Source organism: Nyctereutes procyonoides, unplaced genomic scaffold, assembly GCF_905146905.1.
Source record: "Nyctereutes procyonoides isolate TBG_1078 unplaced genomic scaffold, NYPRO_anot_genome, whole genome shotgun sequence".
In the NCBI taxonomy this organism is placed as follows: Eukaryota; Metazoa; Chordata; class Mammalia; order Carnivora; family Canidae; genus Nyctereutes; species Nyctereutes procyonoides.
This window is the reverse complement of record NW_026575042.1, coordinates 16,066,033-16,092,324: the sequence shown is the minus strand read 5'-3', so window position 1 is coordinate 16,092,324 and position 26,292 is coordinate 16,066,033. Positions and strand designations below refer to the sequence as shown.

The 26,292-nt window shown below is 43.6% G+C and overlaps 1 protein-coding gene across 1 annotated transcript in view; it reads left to right on the top strand.

The window, feature by feature from the left end:
* The first annotated feature begins 154 nt into the window (after positions 1 to 154).
* LOC129507317 (proline-rich protein HaeIII subfamily 1-like) overlaps positions 155 to 26,292 on the top strand; it is a 168,801-nt gene continuing 142,663 nt past the window's right edge. Inside the window, exons 1-5 of the mRNA XM_055321658.1 lie at positions 155 to 353; positions 3,854 to 3,904; positions 7,931 to 7,987; positions 8,134 to 8,379; positions 9,294 to 9,634. Of these exons, the coding sequence (XP_055177633.1) occupies positions 155 to 353; positions 3,854 to 3,904; positions 7,931 to 7,987; positions 8,134 to 8,379; positions 9,294 to 9,634 (894 nt within the window). The remainder of the gene's footprint in view (positions 354 to 3,853; positions 3,905 to 7,930; positions 7,988 to 8,133; positions 8,380 to 9,293; positions 9,635 to 26,292) is intronic.

Genomic DNA, 26,292 nt, shown 5'->3' with positions numbered 1-26,292 from the left:
TTATAGTGGAGGAAGCAGGCTGTGGCAGCTGGTTTCTTCCATGTATGGCTGTGACAGTGTCCCCTCCTGTTCTGCATGCTCTTCTGGTACTTTCCTATTTCCCCATTGAGAGGTGGAGTCTCTGTCACCTCCCCTTGAATGTGGGTGGGCCTTCATGTTTGCTTCAGTTGATAGTATAGCAGAAACGACACTACGTGCCCAAGTCCTAAAAACGCCTCCCTTTATTAGATTCCTTTTGGGAACCCAGCCACCATACGGTGAAGAAGCCCAAGCAGCATTTGGTGAGGCCCACGTGGAGGGGGGTGGAGACCTGGAGCTCCCAGACAACAGCCAGCACCGGCTTGGCCAGCCTTGTGAGTGAGCCATCCTCAGGTGGAACTCCAGCGTGGAGCAGAGGCCTGTCATACCCACTAAGCGCCATCAGCAATGGACACGTGTGTGCAACATAAATGATTATTATTATTTTAGGCATTGGGTTCTGGGGTGGTCTATTACACAGCAATAGATGATTGATATACATAGGTGGTGAAGGAGCATGCAATTTAAGTCAGCCAGGCCTGGGTTAAAATACCTGATTCTGCTATTCCTGGGGTTGTGGCTTTAGGTACGTTACTCGGAATGGCAGAACTTGTTTCCTTGTGCATCAAATAGGATCAGTAACGGCTGCTGTTGTAATAATTAAAGGGATGCCATAGGTAGGTGTCTAATGCTGTGCTTCATCTCTCTGGTGGTGACAGCATTGTTTCTCCAAGATGAGCAAGTTGAAGTTTTGTAAAGAAAGAGTATATGTAGAGTACAGCAGGTCATTTGGAGATGAGTAAAAAAGACAGTAGGGAACAGTCAGAGGCTGAGGAGGGAATCAAGACTAAGTGGCTTCTTGAGAAGGTTGGAGTGAAATATGAAAGGGAAGGCTAGCTAAGATCAAGAGCTGGAAAGGTACCGATTTGGCAGTGGGGAGATGGCTAGTGACATGTAACACAATTGTGTCAACAGAGTGGAGCCTGAAAGCCTGCGTGCCAAGGGAGTAGCGAGAAGCAGCAAACAGTTGGCATTTACTTACACCTTAATTTCTAAACATGTATATGATATTCTTAAAGAACATGAGAATACTTTAAAAAATGTATTTATTCATGAGAGACACAGAGACACAGGCAGAGGGAGAAGGAGACTCCCTGCGAGGAGCCTCATGTGGGACTAGATCTCAGGACCCCAGAATCATGACCTGAGCTGAAGGTAGACACTCGTCCACTAAGCCATCCAGGCATCCTGAGAATACTTTTCTATTAAAAAGGTATATATCACCCATTTTAATGTCAATTTCAGTGGTTCTTTGCTCTAAAAATGCATCCAGGTGAATCTTACAACTCGTCACCACACTCTATTGGTTTTCCCTATGAGCTCATTTATTGTATTTATGGCTGTCTCTGTGGCTTGTTTCCTGTTTCATATTTACACTTAGATTCTTGATTTTTCAAAATGCCTTGCCTAATTATTACTACAGTTGTACATGTTGCTTATACTCTGCTTCCAAAATGAAAAGCACAGTGTACAGATAAGGTCATAATGGCCAGGAGACCAATGACCACGACCAGAAACAGGAGATCTGCTCTTCAGTTGATGAAATGAAACCATATCGTCACAAACTACAGAGGATTTCTCACTCCTACTTGATTATTGGTTGCTTTCAGTATGCACTTAACTGGTCAGAAAATATCCACTATTGTTATCTCAGATCTTTAAGCTGAAAGGAATGATAGGTCCCTCAATTACTAAAAAAGGGAATGGAGGCTTAGACAAGGTACTTGAGTAAAGTTATGGTTATTTACCTCCTTGCAGTGATTCAGTGACAATGATACAAACGTAACTACGGTAAGCTCATGGTGAAAAGCTAGTTTCCATATATCCTATTCTTGTTTTACTTTTTTGAAGACTAAATTTTCCAAGATGAGATGTAAAATCATTTCTAAGCCATCACATAAAAGGTCTTTAATATTCATTCTCAAACATTTATTTAGTCCCACCATGTGCAAGGCACTGCATTAGGTGGGTCTTCTAAAATATACTATACAAGGGAATGAAACATAATTTTTGGTTTAAAAAGCCAAATTATGAAAATGTAATATTTATTAGGCACTTATAAGATAAAAGGCACTTGCTAGAGCATCACCTCTGCAAGCTTTACACCTCTGTAAAATGTCTGGTTTGCTCAGTTGATTCTAGCATGATGCTAATGAGAGCCAGGTCAGGAGTTTAATTCTTGACAGCTTTTGCACGAGGAATGTTAATTCTGACCAACCACATCTAAGACCCAATCAGTTAGTTCCCACAATTGATGGGAGTGTGACTGGTAGGGCTAGTTGTGGCCTGGCGACCACACTGGACCTATGAGTGGAGATAAAAGGCAGGAAATGGAGCTGTCCAAGGTGGGCTCCCAGAATTCCCACACACCACAGGAAGTACCCATCAGCAAGGAGGATTGGGACATGGGACCTGGGGCTGATAATAAATCAGAATTTGTTTGGGGCAGAGTTTACCACTTCTTTCTGTATGTAGGGAGTTCAGGACACTCCTAACATCTCCCCTTTCACTCTCTGTCCTAGTAGAGGTGTCTTAACTGCCCAGTGAATTTGGGAAAAGTGAACTGGGCTTACTGGCCTCTTCTGTAGCTTCTGGGAACTAGATGCCTCCAAGGCAAGCTTGCAATAGCCCCACAAGGCAGTGACTGAGTGGATCTGTCTGCCTATTCTGGGGGTTGAGAAATAGGAAGATCATTTGCCTACAGATGCAAGCTACCTCCTCCAGGCTGCTCTTTATCAGTAACAAAGGTAGTATTTTGGCACTAATCATGTCTAGAACCAGCTCAGCAAAGCTGGCACTCTATACAAGACACAGGAAACCAAACAGGCACTCTCGCTAGGCAGAACTGCTCCAATATTGTCAGAGCAGAATGTGACTGCTCTTAAAGCTGCAATGTTCTGGAATATTTTCAGGTGACCCAGAAATTAAAGTTCAGGATCCCTGGAAATCCTTATGTCTATAAACCACACCTTTAACTTTAGCCAAGAAACATGTGTATGTTTGAACAAGTAAAGGGTGAGGGAATCTTCCAAACATTGCCTACAACCATGCTCAGAGCATGTGGCTTAATTTTTAATCAGCTGCGTTGTTAGGCATGGGACATCAGCAAAGTGGTATGAACATAGAACTGGGTCTGGCCTTTGTTGTCCATTGGGGGAAGGGAGTAAATATTTTTTTTCTTTCATCGTTACTTTGCCTCCTCCCTTCTGAGGTAGACTGATGTGGATTATAAAGAAACTTGTCCTCACTTTCTGCAGAAAAGGAGTCTGGTGGAGGGGATCTGAAGATGCCTGCATGAGAGTCAAAACGAGATTTTGAATGGCCTCTGAGTTGGCAGCCAACCTCCTGAAATCATATTGTCTGAAGTCCCTTGGAGTTTCTTTTCTGAGGACAACACGGCAGTCTATTTATTGGTTTCAGTTGCTATGAAGTGACCGTCCTCAGAAGTGAGGCTGTTGCCCTTAGCTACACATTTCTTTGTGGGCATAATCTTGTATCACACAGCACCAAATCAGCAGCTGGGAAAGGCAGAGATCCTGATGAAATATGAATATGATGATGATGAAATATTTTCCTAGCGGTAGCCTCCTTTTATAAGACAGGGTGTGCCTAATTCAGCTTGGAAATGACACATGACCTTTTCAAAGGAAAGGGCCGGCTTTATTTTAACACTGTCCTCTTCCCTCTCAAGTAGGGATTTGCTTTTTTGTTCTGAGATGTGTCAGTTAAAATGATGTCTTCTGAATAATCTCCCTCCTGATCGTCTGCACCTCAGGGTTGTTGGGAGGATTGCAGGGGATGATGTATCGGGTGCACCTGATAGCCGGTAGGCAGGGCTCATGTAACTACTGGTGCTTGTTGCTTGTTCTCATCTTGGAGAAGGGAAGACTCTGGACCTTGGTGCTTGCCTTCAGATAATGAGTATCTTTGTTTCATTCTCTCCCTCCTCCATGCCACCTCCCCTGCCCCATTCCACAGATTAGATATTTTCATTCAGGGTAATTGTAGAGTACATTTCTACTTTGAATTTCATTTGCTATCTTCTGGCATCTAAGCTCTTTGATCCCACTCCTTTGTTTTATATCTTCCATTTTGAGAAGAATCTTCAAGTTTTTGGTATTTTTTGGTGACAGAGATCCACTGTTAATTTATGCAACTTTCCATTACACGCCAATAAGATGTTGGGGGAGGGGGTATCTTCATGTGTCTCATACCCAAAATCTATTTGCACTCTTTTGTCTCTTTTTCTTAAGGCAGTTCCAAATGCACCCCATGTGTCTGACGTTTGAAAAGACTGTAAAATTAAAGCTACGTAATTATGAATACTATGAAAAAGGTTTTGACAACTTTTGGTGGCATTTAATTCAAGTTAAACTCCTCTCATTCAAAATAATAAGCATAATGTTACTTATTATGTAAATGAGGTGGCAAGGCAGATGTTTTTCATCCTGATGCATTCACTGGGGATTAATACATAAAAAACTGAGCAGGAGGGGCCTGTGTTCAACCTGGGAATTTGAATAAGGGTTGAGCAACAGGAAGGATGATTACTCTGGCTGGAGCTACTCTGTTCAATAGGGGAGCCAGTAACCACATGAGGCAATTTAAATATGAATCAATTAAAAGGAAATAAAATTAAAAATTAAAAGTTTCTCAGCCACTTTAGACATAATTCATATGCCCAATAGCCACAAGTTGCTTGTGGCTACTTATCAAAGAGCACAGATAGAAAACATTTCTATCACTTCGGAAAACTTATACTGGGCAGTGCCACTAATCACAGAGCTATGAAAACAGCTGGGCATGCTGTGGATTTCTCTTCTCAACTGGAACTTCATCCATGAGGGGTCTACAAACACTTAGAAAGGGTGTAGATCCATAAAGAGCCAAGAGATAAAGGGGTAGCAATCAGCTTGCTTCTGTGCTTCTTAAACTTTAAATGGGCAACCACATCACCTGGGGATCTTAAAGTGTAGCTACTGAGCAGGTCTAGTCTGGAACCTGAGAGTCAGCACTTAGATCTGGCTCCCAAGTGCTGCTGCTGCTGGTATGGGGACCGCACTTGGAGAATCACAGATTTACAGAATTGATTTTCAATCTTGCCTCGTTATCATTATTACTTGGGTAGGTTTAAAAACCACTGATGCCTAGCTCTCACCCCACCCCCAAATTTGACTGAATTAGTCTTGGGGCCGGTGGTCTGGGCATCACAGATTTAAAAAATCCTCAAGTGATCACTCTCCAAGTGATTACCATTTTAAGAACCATTAATGATGATAAAGCAAGTCTGTTAGGCCTGAGAACCTGAAGCACTGGCTGCACCTGGAAGTTTGTTAGAAATGCATATTCTCTGGCCCAGATCCTGTCCCGCTGAGTCATAACCTGCATTTTCAACAGCTTTCCCCAGGTGATACCATGCACCTTCAAGGTGAGAACTACTGTGCTGAATGGCCTTTTAAAGTAATAATTTATTGATCTATGCCAATGTGCTTTAAAGAAATCTTTCAAGTAACAAGTTCTTTTAGTCCCTAAAAATACTGCAGCATATAATTTAGTCCATCCTTATGCCAAATTACTGAGGTTTTATTAGACTGTCAGTGCACAAACTAGGTGGTTTCTGCTTGCATTGTAACAGAAAGTATCAATAATCCAGGCAGAGGGGGAGATTGTGGACGTTCAAGTCTCAAGCAGAAGCTCAAAAATAACCAAAGCTTTTAAGGAACTAGTTCTACACATTTGCATAAAATTTATTATTCAAGATAAAATGCTCTTTCGTTTTAGGTGAATGATTACTGGTGTGAGAAAACTGTATACTTCGAATCGATTACCAGAGATACAACATAGTTGTATTCTTAATTTCTGTAACTTCTCATTATGCGACACTGAGATCCTGGAGGGGAAGGCAGGAAGGGACAATAAGGTCTTAACAACAACAAAAACAAAACAAAACAAAAAAACAAAACTCTTTTTTTCTACCATTGTGTTTTCCTAATCAGTCTCTCCCAGTAGTATTTTAGGGGAATAGTGCCAAAGACAATTATAATGTAGAAAGGCCAACCATTTGATGTATTTATTAGAGCAGTGCTTCTCAAACTTGCATGTGGTAGGAATCCCGTGGGGAACTTGTTAAAATGCACAGTATGATACAGTAAGTCTGGGGTGGAACCTGGGACTGCATTTCTAACAATACAGGTGTCGGGATGCTACTGGGCCATTGACCACATTTTGAGTAGCAACGGGTTACTTGGTTCTTTCAGGACATGGTTCGGTAAACTCTCATCTCAATGACTCAAAACATCAAATGGTCTGGTGTAAATAATAAGAAGGGTGATTTGTGTTGAAAGTGCTGACTTGCTAATTTGAATCATCTAAGAGAGACATCAAAAGGTCAAAATTATTCATAGATCCATCATTATCAGGAGACTAATCGGGAAATGAAGTCATTTAAGGCAAAAGCAAAATAGTAACACAAATACCTCAGATGACTACCAGGGCAAAATTTTCAAAATGTTGCAAGCTGTCTGCATGCTTGAAGTAGCAATTTACATGCATAATTAGGTGCAATCAACAGTTTTGAAATGTAATATATTTTCTGAGCCCATATTTACTTATGACAGATGCAAAAAAAAAAATCTGTGTCCCCAAAAAATAGAAGGGCAGAGAAAGAAAAATATTTGCATTTAACAGTGGGACTCTTTACAAGCACATGCCTAAATTTAGAACAAATTTAGTTGAAGTATTGTATCTTTATTTTGATTTAATCTTCATTTAAGCCTTGAAAGAAGTTCACAAATACATTTGGAAGTGACAAGCATGTAAGAATAATAACTTACCAGTCAGCTGTTCCGAGCTCCTGTTGGACCTGACATGTAATTTTTACTTCTACACTGTGGAAGGAAAAATCTGACAAATTCAAAACTTTATTGCACAAAACACCACACTGACTTTCCTCCTGTCTTCAGAAGGGGCTTCATTCTTTAAAGATACAAAATATCTTTTAGAATAATTTACATAAAAAGATTAAGCTAACAATTTCTTCTTCTTAATCAAGGTCCTCAGATGGGTGCTCGAAGTGAATTTCTATCATCTTACTCTTTTCAGCATAACAGGCAGTGACTGTGGTGTGCTCACTACGCACTAACGCACTCTGCTGAGCACTTTACACCTACAATCTAATTTACTGTTATAAAAATACTATAAAAATTGATTTATTATAATATACTGGGGAGGAAATGGAGAGTAGGCACATAGCTCTCTGTTTTTGGCTGATATATTACTACATAAAGGGTCCTATGTCCTAGAGTGCATTTCAGACTAATGCCAGCTCATTTTATTTTAAATAAGATCCCAACTTAGGAAATGAGCTTGGAATCTGTTTTTCAGGAATTCTGAAGAAAAAGCGAACGAGGAATTCGGTTCCCAAACTTCTTTGCAAAAGCATGCTCACATTGCAATATCCAGATTGGCTGTCTACACGATTAAATTAAAGTGGCAGTTAATTTCTGTCACGTTTGTAGGCAGAGTCAGAGATTAAGAGATTGAACTGAAGGATAGGGCCTAATGATGTGTTCTTGTGTAACTGCATCTATTGAGACAGAGTCTTGATCCGGCAAAGTTGTCTTAAGGTAACGCAAAGCAGTCACGAACAATGCAATTTTCTAGTTTCATTAGGTAAGCGTTATCCGTGATACATTATATGCTATGGGAAAAAGGCCACCCTCTGCTAAGAAATGCATGAATAGTTCATTTATCTGCTGATCCATTTGGGGGCATTATGGAACTCAGAGCCCAGAACAATGGGCTCTATTTAATATTAAACAGGTTCTTAATAACCTGCTATTTCTCTCCACAGCTGCTGGAGGGTCCCTCCTGGACGTGCAGAGTCGCAGCTGGCAGTTCCCAAGAAGTTGTAAGCTACCCCCCCCCCCCCCCCCCCCCCCCCGGTACCAAGTGGTGTTGAATCTAGAAGTCGTGCCGCTCACCGGACCGTCGGTGGGCCCCGATGTAAGAGTTTCCGAGTCTAGCCTCGTCACCTCTATGTACCTCTCTCTGCAGACGCAGCTCGCCGCCGGCCGGGGGTCGCCCCCGGAACCTCGGGGGGACCTGCCCTGCGGACCCCGCCCCGGCGCGCTGCGGCCGAAGCCTGGCGGCGACCTCCCGCTCCGCCGTCCGCCTCCCCCAGCGACCCTCCCCGGCCGACCTTTACGCCCAAGTGGGGCGCGCCGCGAGCTCGCGTCCTCCGGGTCCCCGCGGGGCCCCACCCGTTCCCGGGTCGTGCCCGCGACCGGGCCGGAGGCGAGGGTAGGTGGGTTCCCTGCCCGGAGCGGGCCCCGGCCCCGGGCCCGGCCCGGCTCCTTCTTCACTCGGTCCAGCTCCCCAGCGCGGGGCTGCGCGGGGCTGCGCGGGGCTGCGCGGCGGCGGCCACCGGAGGACACACACGCACGCTCCGGAGGGCTGAGCCCGGGACACGCTCGGCGCGGGGAGGGGGGGGGAGGGGGCGGGCGGGCGCCGAGGCGGGGAGGCGGGGGGGCGGGGGGGGGCGCGCACCGGCCCCAGCCCCAGCCCCCCGCCCTCCGCCCTCCGCCCTCCGCGCGCCCCTCCCGCGGGCCTGCCCTCCTTTCCGCGGTCCTCCGCGCCGCCGGGGCGAGGGCGAAGGTGAGGGGTCGGCGCTTGGCCAGCGGGCGGGGACGGCAGGGCGCCCTCGCGCCTGGCAGCCCCCTCCCGCGCGATCCGCCCGGCCGTTCTTGCAGTAACTTTGTTCCGAAGGTCGGAGGGCAGGGGAGACGCCGAGGGGCCCCGGAGAGGCTGGGGAGCGCCGCGAATCTGGAGGCCCGGCCGGGGAGCAAGTCCCCGGGCGGCCCCGGGGCTGGGCGCGCGGCCGGGAGGCGTCGCCCCCGCCGCCGCCGCCCCCGCCGCCGCCGCCGCCGCCGCCGCCGCCGCCGGGATGCGCTCTGCCTAGCGGGGCTGCCGGGGGCGCCCGAAGGCCGCCGCTCCAAGGACACGCGGCCCCCGCTCCCCGCGCGCCCCGGCCCAGACGCCGCCGGCGCCCGAGCCGAGCGGGCGAGCGGAGCTGCGGGGAGCGCGGGCGAAGGGCGGCAGGAGGGAGGGCGCGCGGGAGGCGGCCCCTCCTCGGCGAGCCATGCGTGCCGCGGGCAGCTGAGGAGCCGCCGGGCGCCGCTGCCAAGTCCCCGCTCCGCTTTTGTCTTGCCCTCCAGTGAATGGGAAGATGGAGATGGATGTTGAGGGAGTTTCTCCGCGCCCGGAGCCCATCCCCCGCTCCCAGGGGGCTGGCGGAGCCTGCCAGGCGCCGCCACAGCCGCCCCAGCCCCAGCCCCAGCCCCAGCCCCAGCCCCAGCCCCAGCCGCAGCCGCCGCCGCCGCCGCCGCCGCCGCAGCCCCAGCAGCAGCCCCAGCAGCAGCCCCAGCCCCAGCCCCAGCAGCAGCCCCAGCAGCAGCCCCAGCAGCTGGCTCAGGATGAAGTGCCCGGCGAGAGTGCGGGCGCGGAGGACAGCGACGATCCCGAGGCGAGACCCGGCAGCGAGAGGGGCGAGAGCAAGGTAGGTCCACAGTGTTGGAGCTGTGACACCTTTTGAACAGAAGCGAGCATCTCTGGAAGTGGCTGTCACTGGAGCCCCTCCGCCCCCCCCACCCCTTCCCGGGTCTGTGTGGTGGTGGGGGTTGCAGATGTGGACAGGGCGTGAGATTGAGGGGAGTCGCCGGGAGAGAGTGACTTTCCGAACTGGAAGGCGCGCGCGCGTGTGTGTGTGTGTGCGTGTGCGTGTGCGCGCAGGGGTCTGTCCTGGTTTCCGTGTTCAGAGGTGTGTGCCGAGAAAAGTCTTCTGGTACCTGCGACGTGGTGCCCGGGGTAGAGCACAGCGTCTCCGGAGAGCCGTGCTGACAGACCTTTGCCTGTGCACACAGTGTAACCAAGGCTTATTTAGATGATGTAGGTCAAGGGGAAGCGTGTCTCCAGGAGCTCCCAAGTGGCTTCTGAGACTCCTTGGAGGGAGGTGACATCAACCTTAAGATGGCAACAATGGGAGCAAAGTTTGGCTCATTTGCAGAACGGGGAGCGCTGCCTAACCCAGCTCTAAACTCGAGATCCTCCTCCTCCTGCTCCTCCTCCTGCTCCTCCTCCTCCTCCTCCTCGGCGGGCACCCTGCTAGCTAGGAGGGCAAGGGACCAGGTGCCTGGCAGCAGATGAGCCCTGGAAATCTTTTGCAGCCCTGCTGTGTCATTGTAGACCAGGGGATAGCTACTTCTTACTGTGGAGAGGAGAGTTCTTCAGGTAATTGGATTCCAGTAAGAGATTGCTCAAATGCCATCATTCTCTGGTGCTGTTTCTTCTGTTGAGAAAATTGTAAAGGAAAGGAAAGGAAAGGAAAGGAAACGGCATAGAAAATACTGCCTTGGTAATATTATGAGAGTGTATTTATTACAGCTTGCTCTCTGAGCACAGTCTTTTTCCATTCACGCTTGGAGTTCCGTTTTGTGGAAGCTGGTGGTGTTCAGGTGTATCTGTGTGAAGTGTGCACATGTATTTGTTAATGCATTTTTGAAACTGCTAATCGTGGGGAAAAGTTGGTGCAACAGAGCAGGATACCAAAGAAGGGTCAGTCAATATACTTTCTCACTTTTGATCACTTAAGGGAGTGTGCAAGAAAATAGCTACCTCGCCTGGTTAGAGGAGGATTGCATGGCACCGAGTGCTCCTCCTCGGAGATTTTTGCCTTGGTTTCTGTTGGACCTTCCTGAAGGTACTAGTGGATTAAACAAATAATACCCGAAACACATTGGGGTCACGTTGAGGGTTGCTGTTCTGTATTTGGAGACAGGCTCACTTAACAAGTTGGTATTTGCAAATGTTCAGAATTGTTTTGAATTGTGAAACTGAGGTAAGGATTGGCATTGTTGTTTATCTACCCAAATCAATATTGTGATTTAAACGGCAGTCTACCACGGAACGGGAATTTGAACACACACTAATGGAACCGGGGTGCCTTACAAATGCACACAAGATTTACATTGTAAAAACTATGATGAATTTTAATATTCTGATACCCTCAGCGTTCCAGTTGCTCTTGATTTCATGAATGTTTAATTCTGTCATGACTGCATATTTACTACTTTAAATGACTGTGTGCACTCAGTTATATGAAATAACCATAACCGAGTATGATATTACTTAATCCAACTTTAAGTGTCTTTTGCAGAATAGGTGGGAATAATTAAAATATACAACCAGTGCTGCTATTTCCATATTGTTGGTTCATGTGCCCTGAGCATGAGAAATTCCTGCCATCAGCAAAAATCTTCTGTGCTTATTTGTTTCCCTTTGATGCACCATGCAGACTGTCTAATGTTCTACCGGTTGTGAGGAATAAGGAAGGCAATGCACTACAAAATTACAGCAGGTGAAGACAGGCCTGAAAGCCGGTTGATTACATATCGTTAATTAGCATGTTCAGATAATTGAGTATTCCACTGATGTGATTTGCTTTCCGTTTGTCTGCAATTTCTTGAGGTGGAAACAAAATGCTACTTTTTTTCCCCCTCCAGGTGTTTGCCTTAAAAAATCATGTTGCATCCTTCTCTTAAGCCAGAAATCAGCTGTGTTAACCCTTTGTTTGCCTCTGCTACTGGCTCTTCTGAGTTTGAGGACAGTTGCTGTGTTTCAGACTTTAATAACTCTTTTTGTCTTTCATGGATACTAAGGCAAGTCATAAATTGATTTTTCGTAGCAAATCCTGGTTTCATTAGCGGGAGTGGGCTTTTGGGTGTCTGACCAAATTATTCTACTAAAATATAAATGGAAGACAAAGTGGGATAAAGTGGTATGTGGTTTTACCAAGCTGTTTGGGGTGAAGCGAGGCTATTATTGTGATAGGATTTAAACACAATAATGTACAGTTGTAATGCAGTGGACTTGTATTTTCACTCATGAAAGTAATGAAATACGAAATTTGAATACTCTCTTATCTTAAATCTTCCCCCAAGGAAGGGTACTGTAAATAGGATGTCAATGGATATGACTCCCCTCCCCATCAAATAAGGTATCCAGGGAGCAATGGCATTTTTTTTTTCAGATTCTGATTTGGGATCATGATTTTTTTTTTTTTTGTCATGAATTTACCCCAGTTGTCTTATTGGAAAGGAAATCAGAGCTTAATGCCAGATCAGCTTGTCTCCTCAATTGCAGGTGCATGGTTATACATTCTCAGAAAGTCTCTGAAATAAGAGGAAAGGTTAGAAAACTGGATCAGTCAAAGGATTTTTTACACCAGAGTTTCATGATGTGACTGGCACTTTCTGTTCCTAGAATAACAATGCCTGATTCCTCTCTACCAACTACTCTTTGGAGAAATGTTAAAGCAGCTACATACTATATACGCTTTGATTCCATGAATTGGCGTCGACCCTAAATCGACCATTTATTCCTCCTCTGTGCTTGCAGGCAGGTTTATATTAAACCTTCACAAAAAACCAGTTTCCTCTCCTTGCAATGACATCCAAAGACAAAGTGGTCCCCCCTTTGGGGACCTAGAGATATTTCCTCACCCATTATCTCAAGCACTTCTTTCTCGTGTCAGAAAAGAGTTTCTCTAATCTGAACAGAACCTTTTTCTTCTGGTCTTGCAGATGCATGGTCATGCCCTTAAGTAAGAGACCTCCTGTCCTCGAAAGAGTTCTCCACCCTGGATTTGATCATCCTCAAAACTTTCTTGCAGAGTTCTCTGCAGGCCTTAGAGATTTCATTTTTTAGTGCCATTTAAGACTCTTTTGAAATGCTTTGTTTATGCTGAATAACTCTTGGATAAATATTTCTGAAACTTTCTTTGGAAAAGTTAAAGTTCCTTATCTTGAGGACCAGCACCCAGTAACTCACTCCATCTGTGCTATCTAGCTACTTATACAAATGTGTGAATTCTTCCCTTGATCCCAGATGAGTGATGTAAATCATTCTTTCTGGTCTCCTGTAGCTTCATCTTGTTCATGTGTTCTCCCCTTTTCTTACCCCCTCTTTCCCCCCTCTTCAACACATTCATGTGTACACACACCCCCACACACCATTTACTATTTACTGTGAAATGTATGTTCATGGCCCACGTGTGAGGTCTCACGACCAAGCTTTCCTCTTTGTTCAGTTCTCATTAAAGCCTTGATTTGAAAAATACATCTTCTTGTGGTTTTGGACCAGAGAGACTCAGCGCTGTTGCTACCAGTGATACTTCACTGATGAATGTGACTCAAGATTCTCATTTCAACTGCTTTTCATCAGTGACACTGTCCTAAGTCATCAGTCTTATGGAGGTTGCTGCAGGGAATCTCTTACCCAGTCTGTCAAGACATTTCTAAAATCCTTTAATTTTGAAATAACTTTAGATCTATAAAAAGAGTTGCAAACATAAGACGGAGTTCCCATAAACTCTTTACCGAGCTTCCTCTACTGTTAACATCCTTCTTAATCGTGCTACGTATATCACAATGAAGAAATTAACTCTGGCACAGTACTATTGGCTCAACTTGTCCAGTCAACGTTTAGTGAGCGAATTTGTAAACATATTGAGGTTTTTCATTTTATCCTTCTAGGATTTAAGACTTTCTTTAAACCTGAAAGGTCTTTGAGAGAGTATTTAAGAGCCAAATTTAATTGGCATTAACTCTCCCCCCTTTTTTTCTGCTGGGTAGGAGCAGCTTGTGAAGTACAAAGGTTGAGGTCCCAGGGGATCTGCATCCTGCTGCAGTGAGCCCTAGGGGAATTACAACTTTGGCAAAGCTCTTGAGTGCTGTTAACTTATGGGGAGTGATAGTCTTCTTTTTTTATTTTATCCTGAAAAACATTCCTGCGCCAGGTAAGATAGGGTTTGTCAGTGCACAGAGGACAGCAAAGTCTCAAGTGGCAAGTAGAGGAGAAAAGGCAATTGATAAAATCAAGACAGTTCACTTTGATGCCTAACCCCTTGGGTGTTTGTTTCTGGCATGAAAAATAATGGAAGCCCTTTCATTTTTGTATTATATTAGCCAGGTGAACTCTGATTTCCAGCACAGAAGCAGAAACTTGTCCACATTAGGCACCATGTCATTGTGATTAAGAGCGTTGGCTTTCTGATTAAGAGTGAAATCAGAAAGACCTGCATTTGCTGCTGGCTTTGTCTTTCACTTGGTCTTAACCTCAGTAAGATCCTGACCTTTCCAAACATCAGTATTTTCATCTGTAAAATAGGAATAATAATTATTATTACACAGCTTGAACGAGATAAACTATATACAGTTTGTTATCCAGTGCTTCATACGTACTGACTGCTCAGCAATCGTTAATAATTGTGATTATTATTACTACCCTTGCGTCAGGGTTCTGAAAAGGAGAATGAGTTGGGGCTCTACGTTCACCTAGAATTTTCAGTTTCCCAGAGGTTTGTGGGGCTGGAAATGGTACAGACACACTATTCACCAGTCAGACCAAGTTGGTGCTCATTGACCTGATTCTGTTCTGTGGGCCTTGAGGTATTTTTCTGGTGGGCAGGAGTTTAGGAAAGAGTTACCCTTTATCTTTTTTTTTTTTTTTAGATTTTATTTATTCATGAGAGACACACACAGAAAGAGAGAGAGAGAGAGAGAGAGAGAGAGAGAGAGAGAGAGAGAGGCAGAGACACAGGCAGAGGGAGAAGCAGGCTCCATGCAGGGAGCCCGATGTGGGACTCCATCCCGGGTCTCCAGACTCAGGCCCTGGGCTGAAGGTGGCGCTAAACCGCTGAGCCATCGGGGCTGCCCTACCCCTTATCTTGACTTATCAACAGACCTCTCCTCTCAGGAAAGCCAAGGAGGACCAGGTCAGAAGACCCCTGCATCCCAGTCCAAGACCTAGGGGTACATGCAACAATAAGAGAATATAATAAATAATAAGATAATAAAGCAAATGCATAGCCCTGTTTTTATACACTATATTTATGGCTTCTTGGGAGAAGTAGGTGGCACATTTTAAGACTTAAAAAAATGTTTGAACTAAAAAGTTGTTCCTTTCGGGTTCTTTGTTTGCAAGCAATAGAATCTGACTTTAATTTGAGCAAAAGGGTATCATTGTGAGGTCATAAGGTAATCGCAGAATCAAAGGAGAAATGATAAAACTGGTTTTGAGAAACACTGAAGCCAGGCGATCTCAGAAGCTCTAAGTCGCAGAGAGTGAGGAACCATCTCCCAAGGGTACTGACACAAGAAGAATAAATTCCAGCCAGCTTTTTGCCTTTCAGTCAGTCTGCTCAGGAGCCAAAGTCCAGGGCAAGGTTATCTAATGGACTTTGCTTGGATCAGATACCTGCCTCTTGGTCAGGGAAGAGTGGGCATTACATCGAAGGTTCTTGAAAATTGTATTCTTTGGAAGGAGTATAGTCCCTGAGGAGGAAAATCAATGTGCTGTTAGAACATCAAGGGGGAATGGATACCAGGGGCAAAACAATTGGTGTAACTCCTCTCCTAAAGAGGTACAGGATGGGAGGGGGTAGAGGGGGATGGAGAGGGAAGCCGAAAGGAAAGGAGAGAAAAGAAAAGAGAGAAATAGAGGCAAAGAGAGAAGGTGAGAATCAGACAAATGCACTTAAACAAGAACCTGAAATATTTTTTTTTTAGCATTAATTTCCTACCATTTGAAAAGAAAGAAAACAGAGGAAAATTGAGTCTTCTATTGCTTATGTACAGGCTAGGTTTCCCACTTATAAAATGAAATCAGTGACGTGTTTCACATCCGCTGAACAGATAATCTCAGGACGAATGTGATTGGGCTCTGATATTTTAAAACTGAGATCTTCCATGGAACTGCTGCCCATTAGAATGAATGAAATGCATTAACATTTTTTTTGTCCACTCCTGAATTAAAGCAAGTTGGTTTTCTGCTCAAAGCCCTAAAGCATTTTCTTTGACTTTTGAATCCACATGTCAGTACATTCCTGTGCTTACATTTGGACCTTACATACTATGGAGAGTCCTGCAGGAGGAGGCCGACAGTATGTTCCTCATTTTTGGATGGCACATGTTGGGGGCGAGCTGTTCCTTCCTGAGCACACACCCTTCCAAGCACCATGCCTGGCACATAGTGGGCCCTTATTAATAGCAGTTGATATTGAATACTGACTTGATGTGTCTGTCCACACTCATTATACACCCTCTAGATGCTGAGATCACAGACTTGAAAGAGAAACCCACAGTTTCATGGGGGAGACACACTTATGCACGGATCATGATTCTGTAGGATGGGAGGACCATCAGAGAGATGAGAACACAAGGCAAATTCTTTGTAAGTGGGGCCACTTAACACATTTTTAAAAAAGTGAAGCGTTGACCTAACAAGCATTAGAAGTAACCAAATGAAATGAGACTGGGTAATATAGAGACACTAATAAAGGACTCCCGTTTCTGAGTTTGCTGCTGTAATAACCAATGGTGCAAGTCAAGTCGCATTCACAATACCAGTGGCAGGGTCTGCCCTGTCCATCTGTCTACACTTCCCCCTCCACCCATTTCACAGGATTGCATCCCCTCCCCAGGTTTGAGCCCTTGTATTTTACCATCTGTTTTCTCTTTAAGGTGAGATTTCCTGGCATAATTTACAAGTAGTAAAATTCACCCTTCTGAAGTGTACAGTTCAGTAAATTTTGACAGTTGTATATGCCTGTGTAGCCACTACCCAAACAGGATGTGGAATATTTCTGTCACCTCCAAAGACTTCTCTGGTGGCCCCCTGCAGACAGTTCCCTCACCCTACCCCAGCCTTTTCCAAAATTTCATAAAAATGAAGTCAAATAGCGTATAGTCCTTTGCATCTGATTTCTTTTGCTGAACAAAATATATTTGGTATTCACTCATTTTGATGTTTGCATCAGTAGGTTCTCTTCTCTCTCTCTCTCTTTTTTTAACTGAATAGTATTTCATTGTGTAGAATACCACATATTGTTTGCCCATTTATCCGTTGATGGGCATTTGGGTAGTACTGTGTTTGGCTTTAATTAAGAAACATTTTTTTGGTGGACATACATTTTTATTTGTCTTGGGTAAACTCCTAGGACTGGGACTGCTGGGTCATATTATAAGTATATTTAACTTTCTAAGTAGCTACCAGTCTGTTTCAAATATAGCTTGTTCCAAATGTACCGATCCAGCATGCATTTCTACCATCCATGCCTGAGAAGTCCAGTTGCTCCACAACATTGTCAACACTTGGTATTGTCAATATTTTTAATTTCATTCATTCTAGTAGGTATGTAGTAATGTCTTGTTGGGGCTTTAATTTTTATTGTCTTATTAACAAATAACATTGAATATGTTTTTTTATGGCCTGTTTGCCATCTGTATTTTTCTTTGGTGAAAAGTCTATTCAAATCGTTAGTGGGTTTTTTTTAAAATGGGTTATTTTGTTTTTATCATTGATACAACCTATTATTTTACATAGGTTTATGTTTCAGAAAACCTAGTGGAAGTTTGAGGAGATTACAAAGAAGAGTTATTTTGGGTTTCCTTTCTTGGGAGTTGTTGGTGAACCAGCATTTATGGAGTGATTTTCATGTGCCAGTCATAGAGCAAGGTGGATTCACATTGGGTGATCTCATTTTATGCTCCACAGTAATCCTGCAAAATGACTGCTATTAGCTCTAAGATCATAGAGCTTGTACATGCCAGAGAAGAATTTAAATTTAAGTCTGTTGGACTCTTACTCTTTCCACTTCATCAGGTGTGACTCCACACCTGCTGAAGTCCTGACGTGCGCGGCCTGTTCTCCACAACTTACTGGTTACTTTCCCAGCCCAGACTGCTTTCTCTGCTCCGGGTGTTTTAAAAGCAGCCCTTAGGTGAAATAACACTGCTGGCATTGACATGCAAATCAGGACATTGAGCTTAAGGCAAGAGAGTTCTCCCAGTTTTATTTCGGTCCTGAAAAAAAAAAAATCCTCTCCACTTCAAAAGGTAGAAAGTTGAGAATTCTCCAGAGAAGTAGAAGGTTTGAGGTATTCATTTACATTTTAGTACCCAAGGATGTCCATCTCTCTAGCTCACTTGTGTGCTCTGGTTACCCAGAGGGCTGGAGTGGGACTGACCCCTGGGAATCAGATCTCAGTTCAAACTCCAGGTTTGATCCTGAAGGTCCTGAGGACTTTGGACAAACCACGTGAACACTGATTTGAATTCTCTTATCGGTTAAGGTGATGGATAAGGGTAACTTCCCCTTACCGCACTTGAGTATTAGCAGGAGTGACCAGCTCCTCTGTCCCTGGAAACCCTGGGTCCCAGATAAACTAGGACGGTTGGTCATCCTGATTACAGGATACATTTAAAGCACAGGGATCATTGCAGACTCTCAGGATATGAGAGCTGTCACTGTTGAAAGTGCTTTGGGGCATTCAATCCAGGAGTCTGAAAATGACTCATTGTATTTCAGAACTAATAAGGCCCTGTGAATGATTCCAGGTTCTCCAAATTGACTTAAAAAATAGTTCAAAACAAGACTTTGCATTACTTTTCTGAATAAGTGGCTGTAGAACTTTCTAAAGCAGCTTCTTATGGCCTCCATCCATGAAATGTGTTTTAGGAAGATGCTGAGATTTCCCTGGTTGGAGAAGGTTCATCAGGGGAGTGCCCTCACTGACAGGACAAAATTCACCTTGATAAATCATTTTTTAAAAATTGCATGGTTGCGGGGTGCTAGGTAGCTCAGTCAATTAAGCATCTGACTCTTAATTTCTGCTCAGGTCTTGATCTCAAGAGTTCTGAGGTTGAGCTCTGTGTTGGGGGGTGTGTGGAGCCTGATTGACATTCTCTCCCTCTGCTCCTCCTCCTCTCCCCACCTTCTCCCTACTCGCTCTCTCTTTCTCTTTCACTCTCTTTAAAGGTTTTTTTTTTTTTTTTTAATTGCATGGTTGAAAAATCCTAGAGGAAGACACAGGTAGTAACTTCTTTTTGACCATAGCAACTTCTTTCTAGATATGTCTCCTGAGGCAAGGGAAACAAAAGCAAAAAATAAACTACTGTGCTACATTAAAATAAAAACCTTATGCATAGCAAAGGAAACAATCAACCAAACTCAAAGGCAACCCGTGGAATGGGAGAAGATATTTGCAAATGACATATCTAATAAAAGGTTAGGGTCCACAGAATACAAAGAATTTAAAAAACTCAACACCCTCAAAATGAATAATCTGATTAGAAAATGAGAAGACATGAATAGACATTTTCTCAAAGAAGATATCCAGACGGCCAACAGACACGTGAAAAGATGCTCAACATTACCGATCATCAGGGAAATGCAAATCAAAACTATAGTGAGATATCCCCTCACACCTGTCAGAGTGGCTAAAATCAGAAACACAAGAAACAGCAGGTGCTGGTGAGGATGTGAAGAAAGGGGAACCCTCTTACAGTGTTGGTAGGAATGCAAACTGGTGCAGCCACTCTGGAAAACAGCATGGAGTTTCCTCAAAAAGTTAAAAATATAACTACCTTACAATCTAGCAATCACTCTACTATATATTTACCCAAAGAATACAAAAATATTGATTCAAAGAGATATATGCACCCCAGAGTTCATAGCAGCATTATCAATAATAGTGAAATTATGGAAACATCCCAGGTGTCCACCAGTTGACAAATGCTAAATATTCAATATTAGAATATTATATAGAATATAGAATATTACTTAGTCATAAAAAGGATGACATCTTGGCCATTTACAACAACATGAATGTGGCTAGAGAGCATTTTTTAAAAGATTTATTTATTTATTTTGATGAGGGGGAGGAGGGGCAGAGGGAGAGGGAGAGAGAAGCCTCAGGTACACTCCCCACTGAGTGTGGAGCCTGATGTGGGCTTGATCCCAGGACCCTGAGATCACGACCTGAGCCAAAGTCAAGAGTAGGATGCTTAACTGACTGAGCCACCCAGGTGCCTTGGAGCTAGAGAGTATTATGCTAAGTGAAATAAGTCTGCCAAAGAAAGACAAATACCGTATGATTTCACTGATAAGTGGAATTTAAGAAACAAAACAAATGAGCAAATGGAAAAAGAGAGGCAAACCAAGAAAGAGACTCTTAGCTATAGAGAAGAAATTGATGTTTACTGGAAGGGGTGGGGATGGATGAGTGAGGGGGTATGTTAAATAGGTGATGAGCATTCAGAAGTACACTTGTGATGAGCACCAGGTTGTATGGATGTGTTGAATCACTGTGTTGTACAACTGAAACTAATATTTCATGTTAACTGGAATTTAAATAAAAACTTTGAAAAATGTCAAAAAATTGCATGGTTAGTGGGGCTGGTGTCACTAAGGATCAGACTCAGTATTTTTTCATGGGGCCTTTGGTTGGAAAGACACTGTTCTTGTATGGAAGGTAGTGGGACTTGATGCTGTGACTTTGAATCCAGTTCTGCCCCATTCTTACTGAAATCTTGCACAAGTCACATATTTTTTTTTTGAGTGTTATCAACTACGAAATGGGAATAATATTTTTTTAAAAAGTTTGTCTCTTTTTTTTTTTAAATTTATTTATTTTTATGATAGTCACAGAGAGAGAGAGAGAGGCAGAGACACAGGCAGAGGGAGAAGCAGGCTCCATGCACCGGGAGCCCGATATGGGATTCGATCCTGGGTCTCCAGGATCGCGCCCTGGGCCAAAGGCAGGCGCCAAACCACTGCGCCACTCAGGGATCCCGGGAATAATATTTTTAACTTTCTAAGAACTGTCTAGGTTGGAGACAAGTTCAGTAGTACATGAGCAAAGTCTTCTGTGAACTCTTACATAAGTCTGAGTGTGTGTCTGTGTTTTGCTGGATATGAGTCTCCCCCCCCCCCATGGTTTTTTGTGACCTTATTTAAGAAATTGAACAAAAAAGTGTATCATTTGGTTAAAGGTGCTGGAATATAGGGTGCATAGGTGCATGTGATCATTCTTGGGAAGGATGTCTTCACATGATACTGCGTGGCTTCAGGTGTCTGGGAGGTCCAAGGGGCCAAATCTGGGCTGTGGTACTCAGAACATCACCAGCTGACTTGGACAGCTTGCTGTCCTGCCGTTCTGCCTTGCTTGCTATTTGGATGACAATAATACTGGTGTTTTTGTTTTCATTTATTATTTTTTAAGTTTTTGGAATTTACCCTGTCCTGCCCACAGCCTTTGCCCAAGCCATTTTCTTTGCCTGGAAAGTTCTCCCCACACCCCCTTCACTTCCCTGTCACCCAGGTAATCCCAACTCAGCCTTCAAAATTCAGTTTAATACCCCAAGAAAGCTTTTCCTTATTTGCACCTTTCCCTGCTTATTGCGTAAGTCTGGTCCTTGTCAATATGGTATCATACATTATTAATTGTACATTAGGTATTTAATATAAGTCATGAGGATAGGCCTAGGTTTGTCTTTTTCACAGCTATTTCTCTTCCCGCATTCCCCCAGCACAGTACATTGCATGCAGGAGGCCTGCAGATACATTTTTGATGAATAAGGTTGGCCATGAGTACTCATTTTGAAAATCTTTAATACCTATCTTCTGGCCCAGAATGGTCCCTGTTCTCATGCAGCCCATATTCTAGGGGGAGAGACAGAAACTAAACAAGTAAATAACTAAATAAATATAATAGATAATAAAGAAACAGCTAAATAAATAATATGATACCAGTGGCTGCCTGGCTGTCTGGCTACAGGCATATATTTAGCATCCCTGCCTAACCATATTTTTACAAGAGCTTCCATTTAGGGCAGTAGAGAAAGAACTACCAACCAGTCTGTTTTCTAGAGTTGCCACCTTCTGACAGCCTCAGAACCTGGCTACCTCCTCTACTTCTCTCTGCTTCTGCTAGAGTCTAAGTTCTCACCCTATTGGCATTATCAAATCACAGCACATGTGCCAGCAGCTCTCCTTCCTGTTTTCATGTCAGACATTGCTAGTTCCTCCCAGCACTCTTCCCGAATGAGTTCGGCCTTAGCTCTGGAAGCAGATATTCATTATCAGTTGGAGGTGGCCTGCGAGATGAAGTCATGGGGCTCTTCCTTGCCCTTGGTGTATGGCTTTCCCAGCAGTGCTTTCTCACTTACCTGGACAAGACAGTCAGTCCTCAGTAACCATGTCCTCCCCCCCCCCCCCCCCCCCCCCAGTTTCCAGACCTGCATTCTCTAATCTGGTAGTTAGGTGACATATACAGCAATTGAAAGTTAAATGGAATGAAAATTAATGAAAATTAAAAATTCAGTTCTTCATTTGTATTAGTCGCATTCAGTTGCTCCAAAGCTGTAAGTCGAAAGCCTACCCCGTTGGGCAGTGCATATCTAGAACATTTCTATCATTGCAGAAAGTGCTGTTGGGTAGCCATGTTATAGAATGACTTCACCCCTCCAGGCCCGCCCCAGCCATTGTTGACTGAAATCCCCCTGAGATGCTCTGAAACCAATTCTTTGACAAGGATGAAGATTTTATGACCTAGGGTTTGGTTTAGGTTCTTGGTGAATTACTTACAGATTGTCTTTGAACTACTCATACTGTTGTGTACAGAGGCTGCCTAGAGCAAGGTCTCATTCAAAAATTTTGTCTGGTGGTGTTGCTATTTTTACTTAGGTGTTCCACTAAATCTTGGTGTTTGTCCTTGGCCATTATAGAAAAACAGTCCCTGGTAAAGTGGTTCAAGAGATGGCTTTTCTATTATCCAAGGTCAAAACCTTTATTAGTGGGTAGTTGAACCTGTGGCTGAAGCACCATTGACACTTCTTCTTTGCAGTTTACTAATGATTGTCTTCCCACTGTGGGGATTACTGTGATGATACTTGTCAGAACACACAGGCAGAGGAATCTTGCTGAGAGCCCAAGTCTGATAGCATCACACAACCCCTGTGCTTGCAACAACAATGCAGGGAATAATTTTCGAATTATATAATGGATAAAGAGTATTAAGTTACAAAGTTCCACCCTTAAGGTGTCCTATTTTTCTTCTTCATATGTCTCACTCAATATCGTTCTAAGTTCACTATGATTACTAGGGGTTTCAGGTTGAGATAAATAAGAAAAAAAGAGGATATAAAAAAGAAAGTCTGATAATGAAAGCTTCCTTTTTGACCCTTTTTATATATATATTTTTTCATTAGTGAGTGAGAAGAGTGATCTTTTTAAGATTGGAGGAGGACTGGGGAGTTAGTCCTAAAAGATGCTAATATGGGACTTGCTGTGCTTTTGTCTAGCACATTACTTGCTTGTCAGCAGGAAAAGAGATGGGAGGATGGCCCCAGGGTGGATGTGGTGAATTTCCTCCCTGTTAGTTAGGATGAAAATTTGAATGACACCTTGAAGTGATTTCAAACTCTTTTATTTACACATCGAGTTAGCTGGGAGGCCCCTAGGCATCATATTCAGAATGCCACAATGCTTGGAAAATGGTGAGAGAGAGAGAGAGAGAGATGTGAGCACTCTCTCCTCTATCCCAACTGTGGCAGGTAATCTGGACCAGGGAGTGAGAATATAGGTCATTGAACAATGGTCAAGAAAGAAAAAGGGCATATGGCCAGGCCAATAATCCTGACACCTTTTGGGTATTTTTATGTACTGTTTAAACAAGTATTAAACACACAGAGGTACAGAAAAATTAATATCTCTGCCAAAAGTTAGAGTTGTAGCCAAGGCAACCATAATTGCCCATTAGTCATTCCCTTCTTATTTCTTTATGTTTGAGCTAAAGACAAGGAACTGGAGCTCATTTTAAAGTCTTGTGCATCAGGGAGGGTTCACTTTTCACCCCTGGGATATTTGGAGGGTGAAGGACAGAATGGTGGTGTCTGTGTTTTCAATGGCTTCAAGTAGCTCAGAAGTCAGAAAGGTGAATGTCCAGGGAGTGAGATGAAGGGAAAATTGCCCGACAGGTGTGTGTTAGTCCCTGGGGCCTCCTAACTTTCACTGTTGTGTCTTCCCAGTCTCGTCACGCTCAGAAATGTGCCCATATTACCTGCATGCTGTGGTCACAAAGGCACTCAGCTCAGAATCGTGCAAGCTCAAAATGAAAGCCTGAGCATGGGATGGTCACTTGTCCGGTTTTTCTTTTGCTTTCAGCTTTCAGGCCATTTTGGAATTCAAAGAAGCCTCCTCATTAATGGCACAGTCCCTGAATTCTTTTGGGATTTGGTATCTGGCAGTGTCAGCGTGTCACATGTTGCTTTGCTGGTGTGTATCCCTCTAGTGAAGGAACAAGAGGCAGAGAAAAAAGGAAATCCTTGAGGGAAAAGCAATACTGAAGACTTAGCATTTCACTGCTGCTGTGATGTTTGAAAATATATGTGAAGTCTTTATTTTGATGCATCAATTTAATTGTGGCCTAGAGCTGAGATTTGCATCTCTGTGGCTATCAAATGTAGAGATACAACAATAAAATAACACCACACACTTTGCTCCGTTATCTAGTTTTATTTTTTTGCTTTTTCTTTTGGTGTCAATTGTAGAACAGCTATCTTTAAGAAACTAGAACTTCTGGAAAGGGTTAATTTCATCCTGTATTAAGTACCAAGATTTAACCTTCTGCGAGGCTGGACTGTGTGTTGAGTGCCAAGTAGGTAAAGCAGAGTCCTTCAGAAGTAATGTTCCAGCTGAGGATCATATCACTCTCTAAAAAATAGTCTGACTTTCTGCTGATGATTCATCAGAAAAATGAGCATGGTAATTGAATTGGGGATTTAAAAGGATCTCAAGGAAAACAACCACATTTGACTGTTGGCGCTGTCATAAGAAATTGTGTTAATGTGCAATATGTAAGGCAATAAGCTACCGCAGTGGACTCTTTAGCAAAAGCAGGCTGTGTATGTTTTTGCCCTGATCGGTTACAAGAGGCTGTCCATCACTGCTGTTGAATCAGAGAAGGGTTTGAAAACACTGAGTTTTCAAACAAGTGAGTCTCACTGTGGAGGCCTGCGATGCCTTCTACATGTTGATTAGGTTGTGGGAAGGAAATCTGGGTACCACAGCAAAAGATGACAATCAGAGACACCAGCACGGAGGACTTTTCTGAGGAGAGTCTTACACTACAAAGTGTGGAGATGATCACTGATAGCACATGTAGCCACTTTATCATGGAAGGGAACAGATTTTGGTCCCAGTTGTATGAAATATTGGTTAGGATAGGTTGAATGAAAAAAATCACCTTTGAACAAGTTAAAGACCTAACTTCTCTAGAGCAGAGGTTCTCAACTGAGGGCAGTTTTCTCCCCCACACTTCAGGGGACCTTGAGTGTACCTGCAGACACTTTTAGTGGTCAAGAGTGAGGCACTCCTCATGTCTAGGGTAGAGGCCATGGACGTTGCTACATGTAGCCTATAGTGCATGTGACAGCCTCCTACAGTGATGAGGCATCAGGCAGGCCCCAAGTGTCAGTAGTGCCAAGGTTGAGACACCTGATCTAGAGAATGTTCTGGATCTTTGGATCTTGACTTTGTATAGTCTTTATGGGGATGCTATTTTGAGAAAAAGGTTAAAGCAGAAAATATCTAAGGCTTTTCCTTGTTATAGAGTGTCAGGACTCCCAAAGATGTGAATGCATCCTTTTGCCAGATCTAATAAAAAGAGATGAGTCTGAGAAGAAAGTTCTCTACACCGAGAATTCTGAGTATTGTCTTTGTTTTTAACAAAACTGACACTCATTGAGACGCTTTCTGTTGCCTCGGAGGTGTAAGATGGAATCCTCCTCCCTAAAAATAATTTTCTTAGACTGTAACAAAGGTTTTCTCTTTCACTGCCAAAACGTATATGCTTTGTGTTTCCAAACCAGTGAATTCAAATCCTGTAGCTGTTATACCCTTATTAAATTTTGCTACAAGCACTTTCTTATCTTGTACAATATGGATTAATCCATGCTTATAACTTTTCACATCAAGAAAAACATTGTATCTGAAGTAGTTTACATGTTTTCTTCTTAAAAGCACACTATAAGGCTAAGATTATTTAGCCCTAGAAAATATTGGCAACCAACTAAATAAGATGTGTTGGAGAAAAGACAAGCTACTTAATCTTACCCAATGGTTTAAAAGCTGTTCAACAAGTGTATGAGCAGTCCAACAAGTGTATGAGCAGTCCAGATTCCATTTTTTAAAATTTTGGTAAGCATGAATAAGGTAATACTTGGTTAAGAAGGAAATTTCTGTTCAAAGATTCAATCTACCAAATTTGTTACTTTATTTAACCAAGAAGTTAGCTATTGGTGTACATGAGATAGCCAG